The sequence below is a fragment of the Rhinolophus sinicus genome, linkage group LG18 (genome assembly GCF_036562045.2).
Source record: "Rhinolophus sinicus isolate RSC01 linkage group LG18, ASM3656204v1, whole genome shotgun sequence".
Lineage (NCBI taxonomy): Eukaryota > Metazoa > Chordata > Mammalia > Chiroptera > Rhinolophidae > Rhinolophus > Rhinolophus sinicus.
Genome location: NC_133767.1, coordinates 14,008,795 through 14,029,232, shown reverse-complemented (window position 1 = coordinate 14,029,232; position 20,438 = coordinate 14,008,795). Strand labels below are relative to the sequence as shown.

The 20,438-nt window shown below is 58.0% G+C and overlaps 3 protein-coding genes across 11 annotated transcripts; 2 read left to right on the top strand and 1 right to left on the bottom strand.

Moving 5' to 3' along the window:
• The first annotated feature begins 1,849 nt into the window (after nucleotides 1-1,849).
• Nucleotides 1,850-6,475, top strand: KREMEN2 (kringle containing transmembrane protein 2). Its single transcript, XM_019719585.2, has 9 exons — nucleotides 1,850-2,850; nucleotides 3,064-3,238; nucleotides 3,967-4,058; nucleotides 4,159-4,283; nucleotides 4,483-4,636; nucleotides 5,019-5,351; nucleotides 5,422-5,547; nucleotides 5,631-5,718; nucleotides 5,913-6,475. The coding sequence occupies exons 1-9, from the start codon at nucleotides 2,760-2,762 to the stop codon at nucleotides 6,121-6,123; spliced, it is 1,395 nt and encodes a 464-aa protein (XP_019575144.2). The 5' UTR covers nucleotides 1,850-2,759; the 3' UTR covers nucleotides 6,124-6,475.
• Nucleotides 6,476-7,394: 919 nt separating this feature from the next.
• Nucleotides 7,395-10,896, top strand: PAQR4 (progestin and adipoQ receptor family member 4). Its single transcript, XM_019719633.2, has 3 exons — nucleotides 7,395-7,912; nucleotides 9,279-9,500; nucleotides 9,651-10,896. The coding sequence occupies exons 1-3, from the start codon at nucleotides 7,747-7,749 to the stop codon at nucleotides 10,082-10,084; spliced, it is 822 nt and encodes a 273-aa protein (XP_019575192.1). The 5' UTR covers nucleotides 7,395-7,746; the 3' UTR covers nucleotides 10,085-10,896.
• PKMYT1 (protein kinase, membrane associated tyrosine/threonine 1) lies at nucleotides 10,882-20,336 on the bottom strand. Of its 9 annotated transcripts, XM_074322552.1 has the most exons (9): nucleotides 19,902-20,091; nucleotides 19,427-19,534; nucleotides 14,927-15,433; nucleotides 13,497-13,990; nucleotides 12,751-12,857; nucleotides 12,442-12,614; nucleotides 12,197-12,354; nucleotides 11,240-11,317; nucleotides 10,882-11,155 (listed from the first exon to the last, which is right to left on the bottom strand). In XM_074322552.1, the coding sequence occupies exons 3-9, from the start codon at nucleotides 15,275-15,277 to the stop codon at nucleotides 11,044-11,046; spliced, it is 1,473 nt and encodes a 490-aa protein (XP_074178653.1). In that variant the 5' UTR covers nucleotides 15,278-15,433; nucleotides 19,427-19,534; nucleotides 19,902-20,091; the 3' UTR covers nucleotides 10,882-11,043. The 9 variants fall into 9 exon arrangements, with proteins under 9 accessions (XP_074178653.1, XP_019575191.1, XP_074178654.1 ...); XM_019719632.2 differs by lacking the exon at nucleotides 19,427-19,534 and having other exon boundaries at nucleotides 14,927-15,294; nucleotides 19,902-20,162; XM_074322553.1 differs by lacking the exon at nucleotides 19,427-19,534 and having other exon boundaries at nucleotides 19,902-20,063.
• Nucleotides 20,337-20,438: the final 102 nt, after the last annotated feature.

The window sequence follows — 20,438 nt, the reverse complement described above, 5'->3', positions numbered from 1 at the left end:
CTGGACCTCAGCCCTTTTCTGCCCGGCCACTTTCAGGGTTCATGGTTTGTAAGTCTGCAGCACCAGGCTGGCCCTCCCTTCTGCAACCAAACCTGTGTGTCCAGCTGCCTCCAGACCCCTGGCCCTGTGTAGGCAGCAAAAGGGAGTGTCTACCTGTTGTCCTCTTCTTCTGATGGTCCTACCACAAGGAGAAACCCAGAGACGTCCTCAACACTACTCTGCCTGTCCCTATACATTACATCAGTAGTCAGCCCACCAGTACCACCCTGCCTAGTTCTTTCTTTTTTAGTATAAGCTTTACTGAGATGTAATGCACACATCTAACTCACCCAATAGGTCATCACAGATATAATTAGTTAAGATGAAGGCATACTGGAATAGGATGAGGCCTAATCCAATGAGTAGCATCCTTCTAGAAAGGGGAAATTTGGACACAGACACACACACACAGGGAGAATGCCATGTGAAGATGAAGATGAAGGTCAGGGTGATGCTTCTACAAGCAAGGAAAGCCAATGATAGCCAGCAAACTGCCAAAGCTCATCAAGAGGCATCGAACAGATTCTCCCCCAGAACTCTCAGAAGGAACCAACTCTGGTGGCATCTCGAACTTGGACTTATAGCCTCCAGACTGAGACAATAAATTTCTGTTTAAGCCCCTAGTCTGTGGGTTCCCTCAGCAGGGAATGACGGCCCAGGCCTTCTTAGTTGGAGGTCCTGTGAGTCACCCGGGACTAGAGCTTGCAGTGAGGACACTGCCCCTCATCTCAGCCCCAGTTCTGGAACTGAGAACCCCCTCCCTGTCATCTGACACCCCCCTTGCAGGAGACTGGCAGTGGGATGTGAGGGGTCCAAATGGACAGTGCTTTTTGGTCCACCCTCCCATCAGGGAAGGGGCGAGTTCCTCCTCCACTCCCCCCCACTGATCCCCATTCTGCACACAGGGTCCTAGTTGTCCCTGTCCCTCACTTCACCTTTCCTTGGCAGTCTGTGACCATGGGAGGCAAGGCTCCCTGTGTACCCGCATTGCCCAGACCATGGCCTACGCCTGCAGCCCTAGGGTGCTGTCCATGGGGGAGAGGCTAGGACGATGCCACTGAGCCTCTCAAGCCATGGCACTGTTGGGTGGGAAGGAGAAGGGTGGCTACCCAGTCACCAGATACCAGATGAAACTCCAGTCAAGTGCTCTGTGGGACCAGGCAACTGGGAGGTGAGCCCTGGTCAGCCTGAGCTTCCCCCAGCGCCAGGAGGCAACTCAGGCACCAGCCTCTAGTCTCAGTAAGCCCATCTCCTTCTAATGCTTCCCTGGACACCACCTGCTCCCAGACCCAAGAGCCTGTGTGTGAGGCACTAACTGTGAGGTCTCCACTGGTCTCATCACCATCAGCGGCCTTTCTAGAATCCTTCCTGCATCCCCCATGTTGGGGGCAGGGGTGTTACTGACAAGGCCGGAACCTGTCCTCCTAGGGTGGACAGCCTGATGTGGGTTTGGTGAGGGGTGGGAAGGCTGGACTAAGGGGCAAGGGATCTGGGCGGGGCGGGGCCGCTCTGGGCCCCCAGCCACCACCCATCTCCTCCTCAGGCCCCCGCCCCCGCCCTCCCACGCACCTGCGCTGGCCTCCCCCCAAGCCCTGAGGGCAGCGGGCGGGCGGCGCTGGGAGATCAGAAGACTCGGGCCCAGGGGGAGGGGGTGGGGAATTTCCCCCCACGCCTGCCTGGGCCTGCTCCCCTCCCCCTCCCCCACCAGGTGTGTGTGGGGGGGCACCGCTGGGGGAATTCCACCGCGTGGCGATGGCTCCGGCGAGCCTGGGCTAGGGGGTGGGGGGTCCCAGGGAGAAAAGGGGGAGGAGAGAAGGGGACAGGCTGAGACTAAGGGTGCAGCTGCCTTCCTCCCCAGACACCAGCTGCCAGTGCCTGTCGGGGACTGAGCGTCCACCATTCCCGCCTCTTTGGAGGGTGCGGGGATGAGGGAGTGGCACTTCCTCCGTCAGGCCAGAGGCGTCGGGACCTGTGGAAAGGCGTGAGGATCCGAAAGAGGGTGGGCGTGTGAGCCTATGACTACGAGTGGCCGACTGAGAGCGAGTGCGTGCGTACATTTCATTCAGTTGTGCCCGTGAAGGGGTGTCCCGGGGACATGTGACCTCGGGAAAGAGTCCTGTATCTCCCCCGGTAGGGTCCTCCTCGACACACTCCCCCTAGAACCTGCACCGGCCCTGAGAGGGGGAGCAGCGAAGAGGCGAGCGCCGGGACGCCGAGGGTCCCGGGGCAGGCGTGGAAGGCGTCTGGACCTGCTGCCTCCGCTTCAGTCTCGGGCGGGGCTTCCCGGCCTGGGGGGAGAGGGAGGGACCCAGGGGGGAGGGACCCGCAGAGGGACGCGAAGGGGGTAGGAGCCAGCGCCTTAGAGACCTGGGCTAGGGAGATTCGGAGAGCAAGGCGCAGCGGGAGGCCGTGGGTGTGGAGGTCAAGGCAAGACCCGGAGTACAGAGAGGCAGAGACGGAGACCGCCCCTGGCCGGAGACACACCCCCCAGCGCCCAGTTAGAGGCAGGAGGAAAGAGACGCCTCCAGGGGCAGAACTCCTGGGAGGCAAATACCCCCGGGAGCTATTTCCCCGCCCCAGACGGAGGGCGTTGCCCAGAGTGGGACGAAGCGGCACTGTCAGTGGAAAACGCCCCCCGGGTCTCCTGGGAGACCCCGGAGCGACCCCGGGGGCAGCACTGGTCGTATTCGGGCCACAGCGACCTCTGCTAGTTGGGGGCGATGGAGACACGGGCCTTGCAGGGTCTCCTCCTTCTCCTCCACGTCCTCCCGATGCTGCGCGGGGCTTCTGCCGGGAGCCTGCATAACCCAGGTGAGTCTTGGCCGGGCAACGGGGCCTTGGCTACCACTCCCTCCTCCGTCTCCGCGCCTAGGACCCTGAGCCTGGGGAGGGGGCAGAGCAAGTGGCAGGAGCAGCTGAGCAGCGCCAGGGGCTCTGGCTGGGAGCCGGGCGGGAGTTGGCGTCAGGGGGTGATGATGTCGGGCGAGGCTCCGGACTTTCCCAGACCCCGCCGTCGCCGTGCAGGCCTGTCCGAGTGCTTCCAGGTGAATGGCGCCGACTACCGCGGCCGCCAAAACCACACCGGCCCGCGCGAGGCCGGCCGCCCATGCCTCTTCTGGGACCAGACGCAGCAGCATAGCTACAGCAGCGCCAGCGACCCCCAGGGCCGCTGGGGGCTGGGTGCGCACAACTTCTGCAGGTGAGGGCCACGGGCGTGGTCTGCTTGAGGAGGGACCTTTTGGGGCGGGGCCTGTGCTGGGCTAGGGGCTGGGTGCACTATTGCCGGCGTAGGTCTGCCGCTGGGCAGGTATCGGGTCCACCCGGAGGGTCTGGGGGCAGAGCTGAAGGGTCCAGCCTGCGCTGTGAGCAGGGCTGGGCGCTCAGAACATTTTCTGACGTGTGTCCGGGCTTAGGTGATCAACTCCTGCAGAGCCTCAGATGAGGCCTGGGCACTCAAGGGGCCAGTGCGGGCCAGGCCAGGAGTGAGGGGCCGGGCTCCTGCCATACAACTTCTTTGAGGGGCATCCACTAGCAGTGATGGTGGGATTGGGGGTTCAGAGCCACAACTGCAGTCTGGAGCAGCAGGGAGTGAGCTGAGCGGGACAACACTTCTAGGCTGACAGGAGTCACCACTTCTGCTTTAAAGCAGGGTTCTGAAGCCAGGCACTTGGCAGAGGCCCATGGCGGAGTTGGGGGCGAACACTACAGATAGCCTCAAAGTCCTCATATGTGAGGTCACGTCCTAGCAACAGCTGAAGACCATTAGGACCCTTTAATAACTTCCCACGTCTACTTGGAAGTCCACACGCAGAACAGAGAGGAGCTCTATTACACACGCTGACCATTTTGTGAATAGGCCCTGGGTTGGGGCCTGGGATTTACGGCCCTTGGGGTGGTAGGATCCCGACCACTTCTCCCCATCTTCAGGAATCCAGATGGTGATGTGCAGCCATGGTGTTATGTGGCCGAGACAGAGGAGGGCATCTACTGGCGCTACTGTGACATCCCCACATGTCACAGTGAGTAGGCCAAGCTGGACAGGGGTGGGAGCCCTGGACTGCCTGAGTGGAGTTCACTTTTGGAAGCAAGAGACAGAGCTTGACTCCCCTGACCCTTCAGTGCCAGGTTACTTGGGCTGCTTTGTGGACTCGGGAGCACCCCCGGCTCTCAGCGGCCCCAGTGGGACCTCAACGAAGCTCACGGTCCAGGTGTGCCTTCGCTTCTGCCGCATGAAGGGCTACCAGGTACTGCCCACCGGCCCAGACCAGTGACCCCCTGACCTTGACTTCAGGACCCAAATCAACTTCCAACTCTGACGCCAAACCTTGACACTGATTTCTGAACCTCCAGCCCAATTCCCACTTCCAAGCCCGACCCCTGGCTCCCACTAACTTACCCCTACCCCAGACCCTGCCCTTGGAGTCACCCAGTCTATGCTCCCAGCTGGCGGGCGTGGAGGCTGGCTACGCCTGCTTCTGTGGCTCTGAAAGCGACCTGGCCCGGGGACGCCCGGCCCCGGCCACAGACTGTGACCAGATCTGCTTCGGCCATCCGGGCCAGCTGTGCGGAGGCGATGGGCGCCTGGGCATCTACGAAGGTGAGGAGCGGACAGGGATGAGGGTCCTGGGTGAAAGGAGGAGTCTGGGTGGGACGCGGAGTGCGAAGTCCCATTAGGGGGCGAAACGCAGGAAGGAGAGGCCGTAAACTGGGGGCGGGGCCTGAGAAGAGGACTGGGTTGAGTGAAGGGTCCGATGAGAGGACTGGGCTGAATGTCCGGGCCAAGGGCGGGGTCTGGGGTTGAGAGCGGGATTTGAGGAGGGGATCAATGTAAACCTATGGAAGGGGCCGGAGGATGCGAGTGGACCGGCCTAGCGGCGGGGGCTGCTTGGGAAGCAGCGGAACGTCAGCGGAACGGAGCCCCGTCTTGTGAAGGTGAAGCCCGCGGGTTTCTGGGTTCTGACCGCCGGCCTGGCCCACAGTGTCAGTGGGCTCCTGCCAGGGGAACTGGACTGCACCTCAGGGCGTCATCTACTCCCCGGACTTTCCGGACGAGTATGGGCCGGACCGGAACTGCAGTTGGGCTCTTGGCCCGCCGGGCGCGGCGCTGGAGCTCACCTTCCGCCTCTTCGAGCTGGCTGACCCTCGCGACCGGCTGGAGCTGCGCGACGCGGCCTCCGGCAGCCTGCTCCGCGTCTTCGACGGCGCCCTCCCACCGCCGCCCGGGCCACTGCGCCTGCGCGCCGCCGCGCTGCTGCTCACCTTCCGCAGCGACGCGCGCGGCCACGCGCAGGGCTTTGCGCTCACCTACCGCGGTGAGTCCCGGCCGGGTCCCCCCCTCAGGCCTGCTCCCCCCGCCACCCTGCCTCACACCCCTCTCCGCAGGGCTGCAGGACGCCGCCGAGGACCGGGCGCCACCCAAAGGCTCGGCCCAGACCCCTGCAGCGCTCCCCGACGGGACCAACGTGAGCTGCAGCCCCCGGCCTGGGGCTCCGGAGGCTACGATGGGGGGTGAGGCGGGCGTTCGAGGCGAGAGGAAATTTGGGGAGCATACCCTTCTGAGCCCTGTCCTCACCGCACCTATGTTCCCGCAGCTCGGGTCTTCTCAATGGTGACCGCCGTCTCAGTGCTGCTGCTGCTGCTGCTGCTGCTGCTGTCACTGCTGCGCGTGCTGCGCCGACGGTGCGCGCGCTGGGGCGCGGTGCCCTGGTGGGAAGCTGGGGACCCAGGAAGGGAACGGAGCTGGGAGGAATTCATGGGTTCTTGAGGGACTGGCCTTGGGTCCACACAGAAAATCGCGCGTGGGATCGCAGGTGAAGCAGGATGCTGGAGGTGAGATTGGTTGGGTATTCAGCTGAGGTCTATTCTCTGTCTAGGAGCTGTCTGCTGGCTCCGGGGAAAGGTCCTCCAGCGTTGGGGCCTTCCCGGGGCTCGGGGAGAAGCTGGGCCGTGTGGTACCGCCGTCCTCGAGGGGTGGCCCTGCCCTGTCCCCCCGCGGGCCCCCAGGCTGAGGGTCTAGCCTCGAGTTACCGCCCCCTGAGCACCTCCAGCCAGAGTTCCCTGCGGTCGCTCATCTCTGCTCTCTGACTCGGGACCCCCAAGGTCCATTGGATCCTCCTACAGTGGAATGGACACGCGACGCTGTGCCGCCCTCTACCTTGGCCTTCCACTTTTTTAAGGGCAGCTCGGTCTCTGGTCATTTCTCAGAGGCTGGAGGTCGGACAGAAAGCATCTGATGCTATTATTGGACCTGATTCTGGGGTCCAGATGGTGGAAGCCAAAGGGCAAGAGAAATCGGCCCCCCTCATCATAGACCTTGATACGGGCATCTCTGATGTCAGGAGTTTTTGAGCCCCTCTTGGGGTGGTCCTGGACTGCTGCCCTAAGTGAAATGTGAGAGACCAACAAAAGTAGCCGAAAGACCATCCATAGACTTTGAATAAAGGACCTATTTTGGTACAGGGCTCTGTAAATTCTAACTGTGGTGAGCGAGAAGAGTTATGTTGATGAAGACACTGGGGCCAACGGTTGGGTGTGTCCATGCAAATTAAGTGTTTGGTTGGGAGCCGCCTGAAATGCCCAGGCGGAAGGATGGGTGGGCGGGGTCCCGGAGAAGGGGAGGAGGAGGCCGGCTGTGAGCCAGGTTAAGCAGAAGGGATGCCTTCCTGGGCCCGCCTTAGTATGAATCCAGGCGGGGTCCGACCTTTCTCCCCTGCCCTCTTGCCCTCTGTCTTCCCCTCCGTTTCCTCCCAGTCCTGGGCGAGGCCAAAGGTGCACCTGTCGGCGATAACAGGGAGAGAGTTTGGTGGAGCACAAGCTCGAAGCAGCCGGACCTGAAGGCTTGGGCGTCGCCCAAGGGCGCCGGGCGCGTCACGCACACCCGTAGAGGCCTGGGCACCTCAGTGCGCCTTGCTGCGCTCCTGGGGAGCCGGGCCAGTGGAGAAATCCCCCCTGGAGTGGGGTAGCACCGGCCCTACGCTTGACCCGTCCGAACGTCCCGGGCCGCTAGTACCTTGGACAGAGCCCGGGCTGCGGAGTGGGGCTGTGCCGGGGAGGGTGGGTCCCCAAAGGTGCGTTGACCAGGGGGTCACACAGAAAGCCCGGGCACGCACTGAGAAGGAACGCGAGATGCCGGGGTTACTCCGGCAGAGTCACGGGGAACCTGAACGTCGGGTCCCAAGTCAACAGCCACCCCATGCAAATGAGGCTAGGACCGCATACATTATACTAAGAAGGTTGAGGACTGGGCGGTCTCGGGGCGGGGCCTCCCCGCCAGCAGCGACCATTGGCCCTCGCAGCATCTACGTCAGGGGCCCAGCGCGCGAAACGCTAGCGGGATGGCGGGGGCGGTCAGCTGGGGCGGAGCCTGGCATCCCTGTACGCGTCGGGCCGCGCCCGTCCTCGCGGCTGCAGAGACTACTGGCAGCTGCCGCCGCGGCGAGCTGTCCCTGCGGCGCGCCTGCCCCAGCGGAGCGAGCCGCAGTGCGCTCCATCGCCCCGTGTGTCCCCAGCCCCCTGGCGCGGGGGCGCCAGGCCCGCGCTTGCGCAGCGCGGGGAGGCGACGCGAGCCAAGACCCCAAAGCCGGCGCTTGCGCGGACTGTGCATTAGACGGTGGGCGGGCGTCACGATGAACCTCCCGCCGCTGCAACCCCACTGAGGAGAAGGCCCGGGGACAAGAGGAACGCAGACAGCCCGCGCCAGGCTGGGCCATGGCGTTCCTGGCTGGGCCGCGCCTGCTGGACTGGGCCAGCTCGCCGCCGCACCTGCAGTTCAACAAGTTCGTGCTGACCGGCTACCGGCCAGCCAGCAGCGGCTCGGGCTGCCTGCGTAGCCTCTTCTACCTGCACAACGAGCTGGGCAACATCTACACACACGGTGAGCCGCGCCCCACATTCTACACCCGCGGCAGCCCTGCCCGCACCAGGCCGGGGGCCGGAAGGCCGAGGAGTGCCCTAGAGCTCAGGTCCTGGGCTGCCCGGGCTCTGGCACGGCCAGGAGCCGCGGTGACAAAGCTGCCATTGTCCCGGACGGTGCTGCCCGCTTCCACTCCCCCGGCGGGGCCCCCGGGACAGGCGAGGAAAGCAGAATGGGGGACTGAGTCTGCTTAATCTCCCTGAGCCCCAGGGAGAAGCCTAGTGTCCAGCCTCTTCATAATCCTGGTGCTCTATGCACCCTCCCCCGCCAGTACCCTTCCCGGAGATAGGTGTTTACTTGGACGAGGAGGGGCCCAGAAGGGGAAGCCAGGACCCAGCCCCACCCCGTGCGGCAGCCCTGCCACCCCCCTCCTGGGCAGCCCAGTCTTGGGGCTCCGCCTGGTGGCCACTCCTTCTTCCCCCCACCCCCCACCCCTCCGGCGCCGGGCCCCTCCTCCGCGGCCTGGTTGAGCTCTGCTGACACAGCCCTGTCCGTCCTTGGTCTGCCCTGGCCAGCAAGAGGGGCCCTGAGCAGGCTGGGCCCAGCTAATTGGAGGACTATGGCCTGGCCAGACCCTGCAAGAGTGGGCAGTCAGCGGCCCCAGCCTGCTGTGCCCACCTTTTACCCCTGTGAGGGCAATGCCAGAGTGCCATCTGGGAGTGAGGGGTAGGACACCTAGGTTTGGAGGAATGGAGCTCACCGAGAAGGTGCTTGGGTAGATGGAACAAGCTCCTTTCAGCCCCCTACCCCCTGCCTGGCCTCACCCCCTTATGGAAGACAAAAAGGCCTAAAGCCTTCCTTTGTCTGGTCACTTATGGAGAAGAGAGGACAGAGTTGGGATGAGCAAGCTAAATGGCCCTGGATCTGGTATCATTGCCCACATGTCCTATTCAGAACTCCGCTTGAGGTCAATGCCTACTCCTGGCTTCTGCTGACACACTGAGGTGGCCAGGTTGGAGGCTTGGGGGCCCTTGCTTTCAGAGGAGGTGATGTGGCTGCAGGGATGGGAGCAGCTTGGGAGTTAGACTGCCCAGGTCTCTCTTCCTTGCTGGGGTCACCTGGGAATGGGTTACTGTTTCTTCACCTGCAAAGTAGGAATAATGGGTTCTACTTCCAGAACTACTGGGAGCTCTTCTGAATAAGTCCCTAAAAGCCCAGGGCCTGCCTCTGTCCCAGGTCTGGCGATGGCTGGCTGGCTGGCTATCAGCACTGTCAAGATCTGTCTTGCTCTCATCCCTCCCGTGTTGTCTCTAGACTGTGGACTCCCTGAGGACATGACCTGTCCTGTACTGAAGTTGTGTGATGGATAATTGTCTCCCTCCCCCAGGGCTGGCCCTGCTGGGCTTCCTAGTGCTGTTGCCGATGACCATGCCCTGGGGTCAGCTGGGCAAGGATGGCTGGCTGGGGGGCACACACTGTGTGGCCTGCCTGGCACCACCTGCAGGCTCTGTGCTCTACCATCTCTTCATGTGCCACCAAGGCGGCAGCCCTGTATACACCCGGCTCCTTGCCCTGGATATGTGTGGGGTCTGCCTTGTCAACACCCTCGGTGAGTCAAGGGATGGGGGAGGCTCACAGGATGGGAGCTGGAGGGCAACTTGGGAGGTGGAGGCAGGGGACACTCACATGAGCCCTGTGTAGGAAGGGCAGGCAGATCCCCAGACTGATGTGCCCTCTCCTGCCTCTCTTTTTTGTGCAGGGGCCCTGCCCATCATCCACTGCACCCTGGCCTGCAGGCCCTGGCTGCGCCCAGCTGCCCTGGTGGGCTACACCATGCTGTCGGGTGTGGCTGGTTGGCGGGCCCTCACTGCACCCTCCACCAGTGCTCGGCTCCGTGCTTTTGGTTGGCAGGCTGGTGCCCGCCTCCTGGTATTTGGGGCCCGGGGAGTGGGGCTGGGCTCTGGGGCCCCAGACTCCCTGCCCTGCTACCTGCGCATGGATGCGCTGGCACTGCTTGGGGGGCTAGTGAATGTGGCCCGTCTGCCAGAGCGCTGGGGACCGGGCCGCTTCGACTACTGGGGCAACTCTCACCAGATTATGCACCTGCTCAGTGTGGGCTCCATCCTGCAGCTGCACGCTGGCGTCGTGCCTGACCTGCTCTGGGTTGCCCACCACGCCTGCCCACCAGACTGAGCCACCTGCCATGTACGCCTGCCCACAGTCTTCTAGGGCCACCAACACGAAGCTTCCCTCCTGTTGATCTGCAAGGAGCTAGCTCCCTGGATGTTTCCCAGCTGGGAGCCCTGGTCTGTTCACCCATTCTTCCCCTGGGACAAGCCTCTCCTCCTACCCACGCCTCGGAGCTCCAACATCCCTCCTTGCCTTCTTCCAGGGGCAGTCTTCCTGTGCAGGCTGAAAGGAAACCAGTCCTTCTCAGGACCTCAGTTGGCCCTCTGTGACTTGTGAGGGTTGGGCCAGAGGGGCTCTGTGGTCAAATCTTGCTCACAGTTGGAATCCTGCCAGCCCAGAGCCATCGCCCCACCCTGCCCCTCTTTAGACTTTCATGCAAGGTATTTTGTAGGTGCCTGGCCCAGCTATGAGCCTACGATTCCTGACTTGTCTCTGGGCCCTGCATGCCAGCCCTCCCAGCAGCCTGAGGCTCACCCACCCCTTCTCCCTCTGTCCAGACTGTGGAGTGAGGGGTTTGGGCAGGAGGACTAGCCCCTTATCCCAGGACCAAGAGGCAGGAGGGCTGCTGCTGCTTTCTCCAGGCAACTGGCATAGAGCTACAAAGAGCTGAGTGGCCCTGGACCCAGGCCCATTGGGCTGGGGGCCTACTCTCCACCGTGAGTGCCATGTTCTGACAGCTCAACCTGCCCATCGGGGATGTGTCTGCTCAGGAAATCTCTGCTCCACACAGTGTGGGGTTCCCAGCTCCAGTCGGCTGGCCGGGGGCCCTAGGCGACATCAATAAAAGGGGCAAGAAGCGCTGTGTTGCCATGCAAGCAAGCTTGGGTGCTCCCAAGTTTCAGATACCTTTTATTAGACATGGCCAGGCAGAAAGGGCCACTGGAGTTCCCAGAGGGACCCCAGCTTCCAAGAGGATGTGGGGATAGGCTAAAAGGTTAAAAGCGCCAAGGCTGGGCTGGGGCTCAGGTTGGGCCCAGCGAGTCCTCAAACATGCTGAGGAGGTTCCGTGGCTCAAAGGAGGGGAAGGAGCCGTGAGGGGGCTCAGAGTCAATGTCACTTAGGTCCAGGGCATCCCTGGGGGAAAGGAAGCGAGAGAAATGACCCTCAGGATCTGGAAGCTGCACCTTCCATCCCCTCCCCGACCCTGGGCCTACGTACCTCAGTGTGTGTGTGCTCCGGGGAGTGGAGGTGCTCCTGGCGGCCCTGGCCAGCATGGCCTCTGGAGAAGGCGAGGGCCTGCATGGGGTGGGCGAGACAAGCAGGGTGTCGGCTGGGGAATGTATGGTGAGGAGGCCTTGGGAGCAGCAAGACCACCCTGTCCCTGGGCTGGCTCCCGCTGGACACAGGCAGGAGCCATAGTCTGGGACAATGGAAGTGTGGTACCCTCTGAAGGAAGCACTTTCACAACTTTTAAAGTCCACCTGATCACATTCAAAGGCCACCTCGGTCCCTTTGCAGAAGACGGGCTTCAACTGAGCTGGCGTTGAAGTGAACCTATGATACATGAAGTTTTTCTGGCACTTCGTGTCTACTATAAAGTGTCCCTATGGCAATGGGATGACATTTTTGTAAGGAAGGGGTTAATGGCGTGATTCCTTCTGAGAACTGTGCGGAGCATGTGATTTTCCTTTGCAGCAGTTTCTTAATTACAGCCTCTTACTTGGCCACCAGGCACCTGGGACTAAGGAATTCCTCCCAGGGCAAGGCTCGCCAGGCTCTGGGGGTGTCGTCTCCCAATAAGGACAATGCCTTGTCCTTGGACACTGCAGGGTCAACTAGAGTGGGGGCTGCACTGCCTACCAATCCCAGTGGGGGCCATGGCCCTTGCGCTGCTCGTTAGTGTGTCAGTGCCCTAAGTGTGAAGTTGCCAGTGCTGCTGTGCTCTGCACAGCGACCGTTCCACACACTGAGTGCAGAAGAAACATGCATTCAAACTAAGCCAGGCTGTGCCCCCACCAGCCTTGGTGCCCTTCCCGGGGTATGACAGGGGCCAAGTTTGTGGGAGGAGTCCCAGTTCACCACTAATTCCCATGGGGCCTGGACATCAGTGTGGGGTTTGGCCACACTGACAGCCCATTCCCCACCCCCACCCATCCATCCTGAGCTCTCACTCACCCTATGCTGTCATCATCCCAGTTGCTGGAGTGGCTGCTGTCCAGGAGGAGGCTGCAGGGCGGCGAGCCAGGCGGAGTAGCCGGCGGGCCTGGGGGCTGCAGCCAGCTGGCAGGGTGAGCCAGCCAATGCCAGAGCCAACACAGCAGGGCAAGCAGGGCCTGTGGGAACAGGGGGGCCGAGGGAGGCTGGGCAGACCCAAGGCCAGGGAGCAGGGCAGAATAGCCTGTCACTGTCACCAGGCTTACCTGCCACAGGGCCCACCCTCGACTCAGGGCTTCAGCAGCCATGTACCACAGGACGCCCCAGGGCCGCGGCTGCCTGAGCATCGGCAGGGCCAGCAGGGCCTCAGCTGTGGCCCGCAGCTTGGGGTCGGGCTCTAGCATCATGATGAGGACAGACCGCAGCTCAGAAGATAGGCCTGTCCACAGAGCAAGGCTACGTCAGGGGTGACTCATCCCTGAGCCCAGAAGCCCTCCACTGCCAGCCATTCCCTCCAACATGAGTGTGCCCTCCCCATGGCACCATGTGCCTTCCCATCCTTGCCCCCAACTCACCTGCAGTGAACTCGGCGGGCAGGTAGCCCTGGCGCAGCTGCTGCCAGCCCTCCCCGCCATGGGGCAGTTCCATGTTGCATGCCACTTCTAGGATGGTGAGACCCAGACTGGGGAGGGGACAGGGACAGAAGAGGGGCAGGATTGGCCTTAGGCCACAGACCGCAGAGCCCAAGGCTGCCCCTGAGAAAAGGGTAGAAAAGGGCAGCTGTCTTCCACCATGAGCAAGGGAGGTGAGGAAGAAGGGGCTAGGGCCCCAGAAGGGCCAATGATGGAGCCATGTCATGAAGCATGGACCCAGTGCCCAGCGCAGCCCACAAGCCACCAGATAGGTACTATAGTTACTAGTGTTCTTACCATGGTCCTGTGGATATGGATGGATAGACTATTAGAGGCAGAGTAGTAGTTACTGGCCTAGACCATGAAACCCAGTGCCTTGTCCAGTCCCAGCTTCACCTTTGCTAACTAGACTTCAGGCAAGTCCCTTAACCCCTCTGTGCCTGTTCCCCTGTAAATGGCATAATAATAGTCCCTCCGTGGAGATGGGTAACTCCAATGGAACGGCTCCAAGGTCTTGCTGCTTACAGCCTCACAGAACCCCCTCAACTAGAGGGTGGGGCCTCCACCCCCTTAGGGTAGCGCCTCCCAGCCTGAGGCCAAATCCTCCTGACTTTGGGCTAGAATGGCATTTCCCTCCCTCTGCTGACCTGTATGCTACCCAGGAAGGGCCTCCCGGGCCCAGCCCTCACCTGAACACGTCGGCCGCTGTCCCGTAGGAGCCATGCAGCAGCTCGGGGGCCATGTAGCGGGGGTCTCCCTCCTGGGCCTCACTGTCTCCGGATGCATCCAACTCCACCAACAGCCCAAAGTCACCCAGTTTGCAGTGGCCCCGGGGCCCCAGGAAGATGTTGGCAGGCTTGATGTCAAGGTGGACCAGGCCTTGGCCATGCAGGTGGGCCAGAGCGAGCAGGATGTCCCGCAGGTAGCCCCAGACCTGGGCCTCGGGCAAGCTGGTGCCCCAGGCCTCACAGTGCTGCTGCAGGTTGGGCCCGCACAGCTCCGTCTGCAGGTACAGGATGCCGCCCTCTTCCCAGGCTTGCTCCAGCCGCACACAGCACGGGTGCTGCCCCACCTTCTCATGGCCACTGACCTCGGCCAGCTTGCGGGCCCGGTCCTTGGGGCCCCGGAATGGCGACATGGAGCGCTTTACTGCATAGAGCTGGCCGTCTTCCTTGGAGCGCACCTAGAAGGAAGGTAGTACCCACAAGCGGGGTGGGAGGTGGCACCACCACTAAGCAGAACAATCCAGCAGATTCTGTTAAGATTTCACATGTGCAGAAGGTGCAGCATGCATCTACTTTAGAGACACCCCTGCACGTGCAATAGCAAAACCGGACAGACCTCCAGCCCAGGCACTGGTTTGCTGGAGCCCAGCGAGGAATACACAGGGCAGACCTCTAAGTACTAACCCAGAGGGTCTCTCAGACCATTGGGAAACGAAACCAAGCCACCTACAGAACAATATAGGCAGTGTGGTCCACTGTGGAGAATAGAAATGTGTTTGTCTCTATATAGTCAACTCTAGAGATGTATGGAGAAAGTTCTGGAAAGGACGCCCACCTGAGAAGTGGTTTCCTCTGGGAAGGAGACCTGATCTAGGGGTCTATGTTGTTTGTACTTTTTAACAACAAAAATGTCTTTATGTAGTATGGAAAACTACCATTTTAAAGGAAATATAAATTATTGAAAAATATATATTTTTAAAAAAGGTGGCATGGAGGATGTAGCCTAAGTGCCTGCCAGCCTGGGGGGGGGGGGGCTGGGGGCTGGGTGTGCACTGCACTTGGGGGGCTGACTCCGGGGGCCAGGCAGAGCTCTCCAAGGACCCCAGCACGGCTGGCTCCAGGGCAGGAGGAGATGACAGCTGGGAGCCCCCACCAGGCATGCCAGGCTCTAGACAAGGGGAAAGTATGCACTGAGGGGGCCTTGGAGGGGTCTGCGTGGGGGATTATGAGAAAGCAGCCAAATCAAGCACTGAGAAGGGGCGCCTGTCAGCCCAGGAGGGGTGGGCTGTCAGGAGAGAAGGGAACAGGCTTCCCAGGACACTATCCCATCCAGGCAGGGGGAGGGAGGCAAAGGGCACCCCCAGACAGGCCCAGAGAGCTGTCACCCCACTCACCTTGAAGACTTCTCCATAAGAGCCGTGGCCCAGGCGGCCAAGCCTCTGGAAACTCTGCTGGAAGAAGGACTCTGGCCGGCTCGGGTCATAACCAGGGCTCTGCAGAGTCACAGAGGCTTCGCCTTGGAATGACACCCTCCGGGGCTGGGGCTGCTGCCAGCACGGTGTCCGAGGAGGGAAGAGGCGGCTGATGGGAATGCTGCCCTTGACAGGGGGCCGGGGTGGGAGGCTCCGACTAAGCCCCCTGGGCCTCTTGAGGGAGAAACCAGGTTCTGCGTGGCGGAAGTAGGCCGGAACTGGGATGGGGGTGCCACTCAGGGGTGTCGGGGTGCCCTCTGTGGGCACAGGCATGGCCAGCACAGGAGGTCCTGAGAGGCAGAATACAGAACAGTGTGGCCACTCAAATAGTGCCTTGTCCTGTGGCCCCAGAAAGGCTGTGGAAGCAAGCCGCGTCTATTCTGCACACATGTTCTGCTTTAAACCTGGAGGCCGTGGGCACACGAGCACCTGCCGGGAAAAGGCAGAGGACAAATATATACACGCCTGCACATGCATCTGTACCTGGAGGTCAGAGAAACATAAACAGAATTGCAGGGGGCCATATCCTGGAGGCTTCTACGGTCCATCACAGGTTAAATCAAGCCAGGTTCTGGAGCCGGCCACCTGCACATACTTCCCTGCCTCCTCACAACCGCTATTTGACTTTAAGATGTGCAACCTCTTCCAAGACTGTGAGGCAGATATATTCACACAGGCCCACACTTCCTTATCTTCAATTCCAAAGTAAAAAAAGAAGGTCTGATTCCAAAAGTTTCTTCTTTGCTTTCTTTTTCATAGTTGGGATGCTAAAACTCATGTAATGGAGTTTCACTCCAGTTCCATGTTGCAGTGGCTAAATTCCAGCTGGGTACAGTGGAGAAGCCGAGTCTCCCTCCTTCCACCAGCCCCTGCTAATAGGGTGGGAGCTCTGCCCTAGGTCCAGCAGGCTGGGAATACTGCAGCCCAATCACTCGAGCCCCAGCTCATTCCTAGGAAGGAGGTTCCACATGGAGAGAGGCAAACCTAAGGTAGCAGTGTCACTCAGATGGGTATCACTGTCCCTGCCCCACCTCCAGAGCTGCAGCTCAGAGATTCTGCTTGGGGGAGAGGAAGGTCACAAAACAGACAGCTCCAAAGCTCTCCCTTCAAAAAACGGACTATATTTGAAACAGTGTGGGAAGTTCAAGTTGAAAGCTGCTCTCAAGGTCAGTGGAGGTTGGGTAGTAAGCAAATAGGAGGAAGCTGGTGCCTCCATTAGCGCAACAAGCTAAACCATGGGCAAGCTAGTTTACCAGAGAGAACCGGGGAAAGAGGTAGTTAAGAAGAGACTTTCCAGAGTCAGAACAACTTCCAACACTGAACTCAAAAGCGACCTTTTAAAGGAGTCCAAATTTAATTGGATCAGTCTATGGAGCAATTGATGACCCAGAGTAAAAACAATAGAACAGATAGCCGGCAACTGGGGAAGCCTAACAGGTGGATATGATCAGGGAAAGGACAGTCAAAGAGAGCCCCCCCTAAAACCACTGGTGTCCCAGGGTAACTGTGCACAAGCCCCAGGCTGGGCCCTCTGAGGAGCAATGTCAGAGGCTTCATACTGCAGAAAGATGTGTCACTACAATGATCTAGCTACTCACTAAACAAATAGACAAGCAAACAACAATCGCAAGTCCCCGAGTGGGTAAGGAACCAGGATCCATAGCTGCTAAAACATATTATGTAAAATGTCCAGTTTTCAACAAAAAAACTAGAAGATATGCAAAGACACAGGAAAGTGTGACCCACACACAGGAATAAAAATAGACAGCAGAAACTGCCTGTAAGAGGGACCAGATGTGAGATTTAACAGACAGACTTCAGAGTAGCCGCTATAAATATAGTCAAAGAACTAAAGAAAACCACGCTTAAAGTAAAGGAAGCATGATGACAATATCTCATCAAATGGGAAATATCAATAATGAGATAGAAATTATTAAAATAACCAAATGGAAATTGTAGAGTTGAAAAATGCAATAACTGAAATGAAAAAATTCACTGGAGGGGTTCAACAGATTTGAGGCAGAAGAAATACCTAGTGAACTTGAAGGTAGGTTGATAGAGATTGTGCAATCTGAAGAACAGAGAGGAAAAATGAAGAAAAAGGAACACAGCGTCAGAAAAATGTAGTGTACCAATATAGGCATAATGAGTGTCCCAGAAAGAGAGAAGGAGCAGGAAATATATGCTAAGAAATAATGGATAAAAACTTCCCAAATATGATTTAGAAGAACATTAACATAGCCAAGAAGCACAATGAATTTCAAGTAGGATAAATGCAGAGATCCACACACACAGACATATCATATTAAAAGTGCTGAGTGAACCAAAACAAGGAGAAAATCTTGAGAACAGCAAAAGAAAAATGACTCATCACTTACAAGCCTCTCCCTATGATTAACTGCTAATTTCTCATCAGAAACAATGGAGGCCAGAAGGCAATAGGATGACATTCAAAGTGCGGGGGGGGAGGAGGGAGATTTGTAAACCAAGAATCCTGTATCTAACAAAACTATCTTTCAAAAATAAAGGCAAAATAAAGACATTCACAGATAAACAAAATAAAGAATTCATTGCCAACAGACCTGCTTTACAAGAAAAAGTAAAGGAAATTCTTCAGGCTGAAAGCACTGATCCCAAATAGTAATTCTAACCTACGTAAAAAAACAAAGATCACCGATTGATTAAGATATGTATGTAATATAAGACAGTGTAAATACATATTTCTTCTCCCTTTTTCTCTTAACTGATTTAAAAAGACAATATGTATGTAATTGTATTGTTCAGCATGTAACACAGAAATGTAACATACTTGCAAATAACAGCACAAAAGAGGTGGGTGGGTGGGAACAAAATTATATTGGACTAGAAAATGACACCAGATGGTAACTCAAACCCACAGCAATAAATGAAGAGAAACAAAAGTGGTAAATAAGAAGGTCAACATAACAAATATTATGCATATGTACCCTCTTTCCTGTTCCCCCTCAGCTTAAGAAATTAACAACAACCTAAATAAACAGAAAGACATTACATGTTCATAGATCCAAAGACTTAATATGAATAAAATGGCAATACTTTCCAAATTGATCTACGGATTCAGTACAATCCTTATCAGAATCCCAGCTGCATTGTTTGCAGAAATTGACAAGCCGATCCTAAAATTCATATGGAAATACATAGGCCCCAGAATAGTCAAAACAAAACAATAAAAATGAAGTTGGAGGACTTGCACTTCCCAACTTCAAAACTTACTTCAAAACTATAATAATCAAAACAGTGTGGTACTCACATAAGGATAGATATATATATCAATGCACTAAAACAGAATTCAGAAATAAACCCTCACATTTCTAATCAATTGATTTTGACAAGGGTGCCAAAACAATTGTGGGAGAGAATAATCTTCTCAACAAATGGTGCTGGGACAGCTAGATATCTACATGCAAAAATCATTTAGCAGAAAAATCTGGTCTGACCTATTTTTTTCCTCTCAGTGTGAATATTCATATATTTCTTGACAGAAATATTAATGTGTTTAATTATTGGATGATGTCCCAGACTCATGGGTGGTGTTACATATAAATGTTATATGCACTCTATTAGCTTTCTAAAATCTGGCATATTTTGAATTCTGAAACACTCCTGGCCTCGGGAGTTTGTGGACCTGTAATGCTGAAGTCAGGGAAGGCTCAGCCCAGTGTCTGGCATGCAGATTCCTCAATAAATGCTATATAATTATTTATTATATAATAAATAATGCTCTGAGTAGTCATTGAGAGAACACACAAAGTTGCAATGGTCCCATGGGTGTAAGTGACTTTGTGTATTGGAGCAGAGAGGGCTGTTGTGTTATTACACTATAATGTTGTAATTGAAACAAAAACAAGAAAACAAAAGGGAGAGGTGTTTAATTTTGAGAGAAAGGCAGTGTATCAAAAGATGCCATAGCCCACAAGGGGTGAGTCAATAACTGAAACAGGGGCAGGCATCTGAAGTGTACCCTCCTGTCCCTGGGCGAGTGAGGGACCCCCAACAGTGCCTTCCTGGAAGGCTCACCCTACATACTGTGTGGACCTTTCCTCTGCCTCTTTTACCTCAGGAATCCTACCCCAGGGTTTCTCAAAGTAAAGAACTGGAATGTCAGGATCCCCCAGGACGCTGGTTAGAAGCTGGTTAGAAGTATGTACAGCCTCCGGGCCCAGTCCTGGCACATTCTGAGACACTTAAATCTTTTAAGATCTGCATCTTAAACCAGTTGTCAGACCATCCCAAGTTCATTTACATTCTAGCACCACTGGCCTGGCCAAACAGCTTTGGGGGTGGGACAGGGAAAGTAGAAGGAGCAGGAGCTCCCTGGTGAATCCAGGGTGGCCCTGAGCAGAGGACGGGCCAGGTGACCTCTGCAGCTTCCACAGGCCTCACCCTCTCACTGGGCTGGACACATCTGCTGACCACGGTCTACCACGCTAGACTGTGAGCTCCTCGCGGGCAGGCCCACAGCTGATTCACCTCCGTGGGCGTGGGGAAACCCTGGCGAACAGAGTAGACCGACTGTCACGGAGGAGGGGCTGTAGGGGGAACATGAGTGGGGCTTTCCCTGGGGAGGGACAAATAAGGGAGGGCAGTCGCTAGGGGAAGGGGTTACCAAATGAAAGGGGACAGGGAGGCTGGGGGAGGAGAGAGGGCAGCAAGGGGACTCGCCAGAGAGGCTAGAGGGGAGTGGGAGGGGCCGCCCGGGGCTGGACTGGCCCAGGGAGGGGTTAGCAGATGTTCAGGGCAGGACCCAATTCGACAGGGAAGCGGGGCTATAGGAGCGGGGTGAGGCTGACGAGAGGGAGGAGGAGAGGAGGGGAGGGCGGTCCGGCTCGAGAACCCTCAGGGCCGGGCCTGGGCTCACCTGGGGCGAGGGGGCGGGGAGCAGCTCCGCGAAGTCCCAGATTCTGGGTCGGCAGAGGTCGCGGGAGACCTCGGGGGCGGTCAGGAGGACTGAGGTCTGCCGTCCACAGCTCTCTACGACGGGGCAAGAGGACTCTCTGGAGGGGGAACTGCCCGTGAACGCGCGCGGAACTGACTCGCGCCAAAAATTCCAAACCGGAATCGAGGCCCCGCCCAAGAACTCCTCTCACCCTGCCTCCTTCCCGATGCAGCCCATCAGAGGCGCCCAGCCTTCTGGGGCTCCGCCCCCTACGTCCCTGCGTGCGGGTCGCCGACCACGCCCCCAGGCTCCTCAGTCCCTGCGCTCTCATTGCGCAGGCGCAAAGTGTCCTTGGCGCCGGCCCGGGGACGGGAGTGGCTGCACCGCAGGGCGTGGAGGCTGAGGCGCTGCGCCCGGCCTGAGCCAGCTTTGTGCCCCTCCCACCCGGTTTTCGGAATGTCGACCGACCACTAGTTCGCTGTCCCAAAACCCACGTCTCTCACTGGGCTGACAGTATAC